Source organism: Gavialis gangeticus, unplaced genomic scaffold (assembly GCF_001723915.1).
Source record: "Gavialis gangeticus isolate Ggan-Ray unplaced genomic scaffold, GavGan_comp1, whole genome shotgun sequence".
NCBI lineage: Eukaryota > Metazoa > Chordata > Crocodylia > Gavialidae > Gavialis > Gavialis gangeticus.
The window spans coordinates 3305858-3316144 of record NW_017728960.1 but is presented as its reverse complement, the minus strand read 5'-3'; the positions used below and the strand labels follow the sequence as shown (position 1 = coordinate 3316144).

Genomic DNA, 10287 nt, shown 5'->3' with positions numbered 1-10287 from the left:
CCCACACCCCAGTCCTGACCTTGGTTCCTCTTTCCCCCCACATCCCCTGCCGCTGCCTCCTGTCCCAGCATCTGCCTTTGCCCTCTGCAGCTGCCCCAGCATCTGTTCCTTTCAGCTGGGATCAGGGGTCATGGATGCTGTTTTCATTCCCACCCCAGCCCCAGGTCCTGGTTGTCAGCGCCAGTCTCTTGAAACCGCCGGGTCTGGTTTCTCTTAATGTTTGGAAACTATTACCTTATCACTGTTTCTAGGCCCATGTTATGGGCTCATGGGCTGTAGATGTCAGTTATATCTTTTACCCTTTCTTTTACCACCGCTGACAGTTGGTTTTAAGAAGTTCTGGCTGCCTTCTGTCTACGCATCCATCCCTGCAATGCTGGGAGGCTTTAAAGAAAGTCATTGGTGGCACATGGGAGTAAAGTAGCCTGCCCTTATCTTGGAGCCCTTAGCTGATGTTTTCAATGGAGCTTTTACGTGCCTGATTGTGGCTTCTTGGAAGGACCTGAATTTTTTATTTTTTTTTGGAAAATGACAGAACAAGGAGCAATGCTTTTAACTTGCAGCAAGGGTGGTTTAGGTTGGATATTAGGAAAAATTGTCTTATTAGGAAGGTGGTGAAGCATTGGAAGAGAGATGGTGGCATCTCCATCCTTGAAGGTTTTAAAGACCCAGCTAGACAAAGCTTTGGCTGGGATGATGGAGTTGGGGCAGGGGCTTGGATTAGATGTGACCTTTTGAGGTCCCTTCCCATCCTCATTGTCTGTGATTCCATGATGTCTGCCCACCCTGAGGCCCCTTTGGGTCAAGATGAGAAATGCCTGAAAATTAACACTGATGATGATGATCATGCTCTATGTGGTGCCTGAGGATGTACTTTTTAAGCATCTCCCATGGGCTATGCCAGGTTTATTTCCAAATTTTCATAGAGAGCTGATGCCTCCTTGTTCTTATTGCTGAAAGTCATTTGTATCAGAGTTATGATGCAATAAATCTCTCAGCAGCTATGACTTACGAACTTCCCAGCGAGGTAGGTTTGCATGCTTCCCCTTTGGGAGTTTGACAGCCACTTGTATCCCATGTTTGAGACCTGGCAGGTTTAGAGGACTGGTTCTTCCCTGCTTCCACTGCTGTCTTTGCCTCCAGAGACTGCACTTAACTGGAGACTTGACCTCTACGTATCTCTATGTCTGTCTGTTTTAGGGCTTAGCTTTCACCCAAAGAGGCCGTGGATCCTAACAAGTTTGCACAATGGAGTGATCCAGTTGTGGGATTACCGGATGTGCACCCTCATTGACAAATTTGATGAACATGATGGTGAGTGTGAGAGCTGGGGTAGGGGTGGGGTGTAGGAGATAACACTTCAGGGAGAGACTGAAGTGCAGCAGGCACTTTGCAGAAAATGACAGGCACGTGAGGGGAGGAAGTGTGATCTTTTACTTGATTCCCAGGTTTGGGCTTCCAGGTCTAGTTTCTAATTCCAGCTGTGTTGCATATTCTGTCTCTGGCTTTGGGAAAATTACTTGCTCTCTGCACTGTTCCTGAGCTATAACATGGACATAATGCTGCTTTGCTTCACAGGAGTGTTGTAAGGATAGATTAGTTGGACGTGTAATGGATTCTTAGGTATTATATTGATGTGGCTAGAAAAGCCCAGTAGAGAGAAGAAAACTTGCTTTGAGGAGGTCTTAGGAAGCTGCTCTTTCACTTTGAGGCATTACTTCATCCATTGAAATGCAGTAGGAAGTGATAGACTTGCACTCTTCTTCATGTGAAGTGATGGCTTGTGCTGACTGCTGAGTAACTATTAGTTCTGTCCCTGTGTCTCACTTGCCCCATTTCCCCTTGCAGGACCTGTCCGAGGTATTGATTTCCACAAACAGCAACCTCTCTTTGTCTCTGGAGGTGATGACTACAAAATCAAGGTAAAACTTCCTACTTCCCATTGTTCAAAGAGTCAGGGTGTGCAGTAGAGCATGGGAAAGCTGTAAAATGTGTGAAACATGCGTGCAAGCTTAGAGCCTAATAATAAAAAATCAAAAGACAATGGAAATGGTGAAGTTGAGCTCAGGAGGGCATCACGGGGAGCTGAACTTAGTGATGAGATCTGTTTCTTGCTTGACTCGGGTCATGTAAAATGAAAGAGACCAGCCTGTGGGGCAGCCGGCTTCTTGCAGGTCCAGAACAAGTTGACAGCAAGGATCGGGGCCGAGTTTGGCAAGCCTCTCACAGTGTTTTGTTTTATCATTGTCCAGGTCTGGAATTATAAGCTACGCCGCTGCCTTTTTACCCTGCTGGGACACCTGGATTACATTCGTACCACCTTCTTCCACCATGTAAGTTTTCCTGCAGTGTAACTTGCAGTATAAGTTATTGTTATGCACCTTGCCTCATTTTCTGTACAGGAAACAATCTGTCTGCTTTTCTTTATGGTAGTAAGCACTGGGGGTCCTGGTTTTCTCTGATTTAAAAAAAAAAAAAATCCCCAATTTGTGGTTTAAAAAAGTAACCCAAAATCCACATTCATTCTGTGATAAGAATGAAACACCACTATAGATATCTATATATTAGTGGTTTTCATTTTTAATCATGGAAAGATGTGGATTTTGGGTTGCTTTTTTTAAATCTAGAAATTGGGGTGTTTTTTTTTAAATTGGAGAAAACTAGGGTCCTGGATTAACACAATATGCTGAGTGCTATTCAGTCGTAAAGAAAGTCCAGATTCCTGCCTCTGAGATGCTTCATATATGAAATAATTCACAGGGACAATTAGTAGTACTCACCGAAAGGGTTTTTTTGTTTCCGGTGGCATCATTTGGAGCACAGACAGGGACTGGGTCTATTTTTTCCTGCTGGCCATTTGTTCGTGCATTTGGAAATAACGTGGCTGATGTTTACTGAGAACAATAAAGAAAAGCTGTTCGCTGCAGCATGTCAACATGCAGAAATTTACATCAGTCCCCTGGCAAGGCAGATGCTTGAATACAACTTTCATCTTCAGCATTTCAAAGATGTTTTATTCCATACCACTGTCATGTGTAAACTGTGGATTGTAGTCTTCCTAAGAAATCTGCAAGAGGAAACTAGACAGTCACCTTGCTGGGGTCACCTGACCCCCAGTTATCTTTCCTGCTTGGTGCAGGGGCTGGATCCGATTATCTTCTGAGGTCCCTTCTGGCCTTACAGTCTATGAATCTGTGAAATTCTCAGTAGTGTCCATTTGATCTGAAGCAGATATGTGTGGAAACCAAGATGTATCAGTGCCCCACAGGTACATAAGATACTTGTTGAAAGCAAGTGGTGCTGTATGCCATGTAGCAGTTGAGCCATTGCTTTTTTTATCTTTGTTTTTTCATAATTATTCTTCGGGACACCTAACCCAGCTAAGCACAGAGTCTTATGGCTGCCTCTGGCTAAGCTACAGACCATGTTTGTGGGTGTGCATGGCATTTCAAGTAGGTAATATTAAATGTCTTGTCTGTTTAGGAATACCCCTGGATTCTGAGTGCATCGGATGATCAAACCATCCGGGTTTGGAACTGGCAATCCAGAACCTGCGTATGGTAAAGACACCTGACACTAGAAATAATAGAGATATGAGCATTCTTCAACCTTAGACAAGACTGTGTCAGAATATGTCTACATGCAGTTCTTTTAATGTGGGAATTTCCCTTTTTTTAAATGGATATTTTAATGCTTGCTCACGCAGATAATTGATAATAGCTATCAATTTTAAGCTATTAAAAACTGGTGTCACCTATGCATTAATTCCCTGCAGAAGTGCATTTCTCTTCTGTACCCTCTTCACCACCCATCCCCTCGTATCCTTGATCCTTACCAGATTCAGCTTTTAAATGCTAGTTTGGATCAGAAGATGTTTTGCTGCCTCCTTGGTTTCAGTGTTATTTTCTGTCCCTTTTCTTGCAGTGTGCTGACAGGACACAACCACTATGTGATGTGCGCCCAGTTCCACCCTTCAGAAGACCTGGTAGTGTCAGCCAGCTTGGATCAGACTGTGCGCGTTTGGGATATTTCTGGTGAGCTGCCCAAGTCGAGGGGGCGTCCAGTGGCTAAGCCAAGCTAAAAACTGCAATTACTGAAAGCAAAACAAGGAAGAAGTAACAAATCAGACAGTTGCTGTGTCTTTGAGCCCAGCAGTTCTCTAGACTGTGATCTATTTCCTTCAGTCTCCTTCAAGTGTCTCAGTCAGATCAGCCATGTGGGCGATGAGTACTTTTATCCAGGAGGGATGTAGCACAGCCCCTTTTCTCTATACTAAGGGGGAGATTGGATAGGATGCAGGCCATGCAGAAGGGGTCCATGGGTCATCCTTATCCTAGGGGAATTGTTCTGGAATAAACAGGGTCATGGAGACAGCAGTGAGTTATTCACTGTTATCTCTAAAATGGCCTCTGCATTAACTAAGGAGAGAATCTGATTTGTGCTGTCATATCTGTTAGCAACAAAGGGAGGAGGTTATCATGGAGAATGCTGACTCCTGGAATGGTTCCTAGTTTACCTATGTCCCTTTCTCAAAGATGGAGCACAGCGCAGAGATGAGAGTAGGGAGCTGGGTATCAGAATTCCTGGGTGGTGTTTCTGGCTCTTTTGTGTTTCGCTGTGACCTGTTTATAAGATGATGCTGATTCTGTGGGGGTAATTAAGAAATGTCAATGAAACATTCTTAAGATCTCATGAGAGAGGCTAAGTAGCTTGTGGAGAGAGTGTAACAAATGTTGAGAGGCAGGTGAGTGACTGAAGGAGAGGAGGTAGGATCTGGTGTAGGAACAGTACTGGCAATATTGCTGCACTCAAGGCTGTTCTAGAGCTAAGCTCAGGCCCCTGTCCCTCACCTGCCACTTTCACCATTGCAGTTTTGGCTGGGCGAGTCACTTTCTTTTGTAGAACACGTTCAGAAATGACCAGCAGTGTCAACAGTAGGGGCTGAGGACAGGCTCTCATCATTTATGACCTGTCCCTTCTCCCTACTGCCAGCATGGGGAGTGTAACATCTGTTCCACCAGTAAGCTCACTGTTGCTTTTACCCACTCTCTCTCAGCAGAGTTCTGGCACCCAAATGCATTTGGAGATGGAACAGCATTTTCTCCAGCTGGTCTGTGATGAAGAGGCTTTAGGGACTCTGCTATACATGCTGAGTTATTGACTTAGATGCCACTCCATTTAAGCACTGGAAGGAGAGTCTGTTAGTGGGACAGCAAAGTGAGAATAAATGGGATACTGGTTTTAAATGGGCTTTTTGCATGGCCAGCACCACTACAAGTTCTGTCCTCAGCAGAACTCTTACACAGAGGCACCTTTGGGAACAGCTCTTGTCTCTTACAGGCTGCTGCCCAACACTGGAGATGCAGAAGCATCTAGCAGTCAAGGAAGGCCCTAGCAGTAGTCCTGAGTGGTGCGGAGTGCCTACAGCTCCTATTGGCTTCAGCGGGACTTGTGAACCCCTGGCAGCACTTGGAGTCTCAGATATCAGTTGCTTGCCCCTGGAGAAATGAGGTGGGGGAGTCTTACTTCCTCTCCTGGTGCCTGACAATCCAGTGATTTTGAACCAACACCAGAGATGCTACCTTTTTGGCAGTTTGAACAGCGAGGCCAAGTTATGTATGGGCCACAGAGACTCCAGTACTTGGAGCGCAGTCAGTGTGAGGAAAGCTCCCCTGTTTTTACCTGTGCTCTGCTTCTGTGGATAGAGGCTTTCTCTCTCCATGGTTGTCAGCTCAGCATCCTTTTGCAGCTTGAGGTCCTTGTTCAGAATTAAAGGGCCCTTGTTCTGCTGATCTCCTGAGAGAGAGTGTGTGAATGTAGCCAGAAGGAGCTGGTTTCCAGCTGCCATATTAAATTGCATGAAAAGCTGTGTTGTAACATGATCACCTGTGCTGTAGAGTGAAGCCTCTTGCTTGTGACACTAACATTAACCCCAGAGTTCACAAAATAACCTGTATTGTCTGTCTCTCTGTAACCATTAACCCAGAAGGAAGCCACTCTTCTCACTATCCTGAAATAGGAATGCTTTCATTTTTACTGGAAAATAAACACACTGGCTTCTCTTTACTCTGTCTCTCAGTTGGCAAGAGCTTACGTGTGCTGCTTAGCAGGAAACCTGGTCTGTCAGGGTCTAGGTCAGTAGAGCTGGGTGATCAATCACCAAGCAGGGAACATCAGCCTGAGGGCTTAACTGCAATCCTATCTTTTTAGTGACAAGACCCAGAGTACAGGGTGTTGGGGCAGAGAGCAGCACAGAGGTGGCACTGTCCTTTCCTTGAGGGTGCTTTGGGGCAGACAGTCTTGCTGCAAACTCACCGGTTAGCATGTAGTGATGCTGATGGACCCTTTCCTACAACACCCAGCCCTATAACTACACTGTTGGATAGTTGTGAATGCACTTGGATTAGGCAGGAAGAAGGAATACGAGCCCAAGGGGAAGCAGTTGGTCAAAATCTCAAGCACCCTTGTTCAGTCTCCTCCCTCAGCCCCTTGGTATGCAGCTTTGGATGGGTGACAGGAGAGGGCAGCCTAGATACCTAATGCCCTTGTAGCTAATACAGTCCTTTGCTCAAGCTGCCAGGTTGTTGCAGTGCTTCTGTGGCTCCAGCCAGTGCATCCTGGGAAAGGAGACTGTAGGAACGTCTGACCTCTTAGGAACTCTCTCTCCCTCTCTCGCCCCCCAGTCCATCAGGTTATGGCTGGTATTTAGTCCTTTTTTTCCTAGTGCTCTCCTCAGTCATCAGCAGCCTCTCCTAACACCTGCTTTTTTATCTGAATGCTCTTGTGCATGTTGAGCACAGGCTCCTTTCTCGACCTCTTACTTAACTGTTCTGTTCAGAACATCTAATGTCTATTCTGCTACAAGCCCTTCTTTCTCTGCCTCCCTCCCCAGAGCAACACAGGAAGCTGGTACATTCTGCAGGTGTCCTGCCTTCCCTCTGGATTTGTGCAGTTGCCCCAGAAATTTTCCACCTGTCGTTTCAGTCCCATTCTGTTGGCTTGCCAAAGGCTCAAGTATCACCTCTTCTACGAGTCTTCTGTTTCCTCTTCTGGATTGTGTGTGTGCATTGTCCTTTCTCCCTTTCTGGGTCAATCTGTGTCAGCTCATTAGAAGCTTCCGCTCAGCCATTCAAGCTCTCCATTTTCATCTGGACCATCTGTGTGCACCTCTGCAATTCAGTGTGTGAAACGTTCCCATTTGGTTTTGTTTTACTGATCCGCGTGCCAGTCTCACTGGACTAACCTTGTCAAAGGGACTTGTCAGGACTGGAACCTTCTATAAAATATTCCCTGCATTACTAATATCTGGAAGATCAGAGTTGGAAATTTAAAAAGAAGTAACTTGCTTGTTGTTATCAGTGCTGTCTTTTTCCACTTGGCTTATCATGGGCAGTATCACAAGCAGAATTGGTTTCACTTTGATCTTGGTTAGTTTTGCCTCCTGGATCTTGAACGGTAGTCTCGTTGTCAACTATTTTAGATTGAAAAGCCTGTTTGAAAACTTGTTGCCCCTTTCTTTGCAGACATGTCTCCAGCTTCTCATTTGATGATAAATGTTTCTTCCTGCTCTTTCCTTTTCAGCTTCTGATGGAGAAATGTTTTGGCACTTTGGGTAGAAGGTAGTTTTGCCACCCTTTCATAGTCACTATGTCCGGGAAAGAATAATGCAAAGCAGCATAGGACTTAAAGAAATAGGTGGCTGTGGTTTCAAAACACTTATTCCTATGATATTTTGCAATACATAGAAAGGCATCACTTCATTTTAAAAAATAGGAAGATCTATACTCGCCTCCAAAGGCCAGCTGTGGGAATCTGCTGGTTTCCGCTTTATGCTTGGTTCTTGAGCACTGGCTTGCCAAAACAGTTCAGCTCTCATGTTGGTCTCCAGAAGAAGCAAATGTCAGTGCTATGGGTTTCTCATTCACAAGGTTTCCCTCCTTACATAAACCCCACAAGTTCAAGGTTCTGTCCATCTTGTTTGGGTGGGATGGGGTGGGGTAGATATATTACTTTTAAGGCTCTCTAGACATACTCCCACCAGATGGCAGTCCTTTCCAATTGCTGCTGATCAGGTCATGGAATGACTAGAATATCCTATTTATGGTGTGTTATAAACGCATCCAATTTGGGGGAGCTGCTTGTGAATTCTGGGCTGACTTCTGAGGGGCTGAACTCCCGGAGAGCTTATTTAAGGCTTGTTAGAACTGTGGGTTCTTAGCGCTTCCCTCCTTATGTACCTCCTCCAGAAGAGCTTCATCTTTCCACAGCCCCTGGTAATTTGGATAAGTTGCAGACACCACAGTGGTTTTAAAGACAACGCAAGAAGTATTTCCACATTTCAGGAATAGTCTTAAGAAAGCAGGTGTCCACACAAATGGTCCAAGTCCACAAGCAAAGGATGAGAGCAAGAGCTCCTGTCAGGCTGGCCCAGGTGAAAACCCCCTAAAAGTTCCAAGCTCGGACCAGGAGTTAAACATTGCAGTGATGGTATCCCTTTCTGTGCGGCATCTCTGCTTATCCATCCCGATGAGCTGAGGCTGTCATCTGGTGGGTGTGCTTCATTGCAATCTTTCTCTCTGTGGATCTGGTTTGAGCTTGTCCTTGATCTCTCTCTCTCTCTCTCTCTCTCTCTCTCTCTCTCTCTCTCCTTTCCTTTCAAACTCTTCATCTCCACCTTAAAATACATGCAGATTGTCTTTGTGGGCCCTGCGTTACTATCAGTGTCTTGGTAACTATTTTTTTGCTTCCACCGTCCTGCTTTTTCCTTTCCCCTTGAAGGCCTAAGGAAGAAGAACCTGTCCCCTGGAGCTGTGGAGTCGGATGTCCGGGGAATAACTGGTGTGGATTTGTTTGGGACCACGGATGCAGTTGTGAAGCATGTTCTTGAGGTACTGTGTGTGTGCATGGGTGCGTGCATGCGTGTGTGTCTTGTTCCATTCTACTTACTGTAATCCCCATCAGGCAGGTGGTTCTTGAATAGGTTTGAGTAATAGCAGCAGGGAGATGATGAGCTCTTTGAATTTATGTGAGCTCTTGGAATAAGATTAGAATAATTATGCAAAGAGCCAGAGATTGGAGATAGCAAATCGCAAGGCATTGAACTCTTTGGGACAGGGACAGTATCCTGTCCCACGCTCGTATAATGGTGACCTGGTCCAGAGGTGGGCGTACCAGAGCCTTCAGCAACACAAATGACAGTGTCATTAGCAGGAGTGAGCCCACCGTGGGATTTTAACAAGAAGAGCAATTTGGGACTGACTGGAGGCTGAGGTGATGAGGTTTGTCTGCTGTTCCTGCAGCAGATGAGGCATAGCAGACATGCCTGTAACTCACTGCCGATGGAAATGGTGAGGAAACTGTAGAGTGCTCTGGCTTGAGTGGCTCTTCTTTGTCTTCTGATTACTCATATAATTTCCATTGGCGTAGCATGGTGTAGCCTTGAACTGTGTGCATGAGGTATGAGCAGCACAGTAGGCCCATGAAGCTCATGGCACCTATACCCTCTCATGGTATGTCTTGGAGTCTGTGGGCTGTGCTCCCTATGCTGCTCCAGCTCTGTGGATTGGCACCATGGAGCCAGAGCCCTCGTTTGAGAGACTCCTCCTTTCCCCTTCACTCAGGGACATGACCGTGGGGTGAACTGGGCTGCTTTCCACCCCACCATGCCTCTCATCGTGTCTGGGGCTGACGATCGGCAGGTGAAGATCTGGCGGATGAATGGTAAGGAGCAGCCCCTAATGGAAAGAAGTGGGTGGGAACTTGGTCTATTCCTAACCCCACCCATAGAATGAACCTGAGGAGGAACCTTACATTCTTGCAGAGGGCCTGTACTGGGAAGCATTGGGGAATACCTCTTTTGCCCCCTGTCTAAAAGGCGCATTGGCATCTGCAAACAGGGGAAAGCCGAGCTCTTCAGCCAGCCCTTCCCCTGCCCTCCCATTTTATCTTGTCCTTACTCAGGCAGATGGTTGAATAAAAACGAGACTGGTTCCATGGCTCAAGGCTTGTCAAACACAGGCCTCTAATAGACCAACAGAGGAACTCTTCCCAGAGCTGGACTTGCAGCCTAGGAGGCATGGATGTCCAGTTGATAACAGTGCTCATTTCCTTCAGGAACAAGAGCTTTCAAGCATGCTCCCACCTCACTTTCTCATGTTCTTGCTTAGAATCGAAGGCCTGGGAGGTCGACACTTGCCGGGGCCATTACAACAATGTCTCATGTGCAGTCTTTCACCCGCGGCAGGAACTGATCCTCAGCAATTCGGAAGATAAGAGCATTCGCGTCTG

At 46.2% G+C, this 10287-nt stretch overlaps 1 protein-coding gene across 1 annotated transcript in view; it reads left to right on the top strand.

The window, feature by feature from the left end:
• COPA (coatomer protein complex subunit alpha) overlaps positions 1-10287 on the top strand; it is a 36054-nt gene that overhangs the window by 566 nt on the left and 25201 nt on the right. The window contains exons 2-9 of the mRNA XM_019524744.1: positions 1201-1314; positions 1849-1922; positions 2253-2333; positions 3484-3560; positions 3925-4034; positions 8779-8888; positions 9621-9720; positions 10167-10176. Of these exons, the coding sequence (XP_019380289.1) occupies positions 1201-1314; positions 1849-1922; positions 2253-2333; positions 3484-3560; positions 3925-4034; positions 8779-8888; positions 9621-9720; positions 10167-10176 (676 nt within the window). The remainder of the gene's footprint in view (positions 1-1200; positions 1315-1848; positions 1923-2252; positions 2334-3483; positions 3561-3924; positions 4035-8778; positions 8889-9620; positions 9721-10166; positions 10177-10287) is intronic.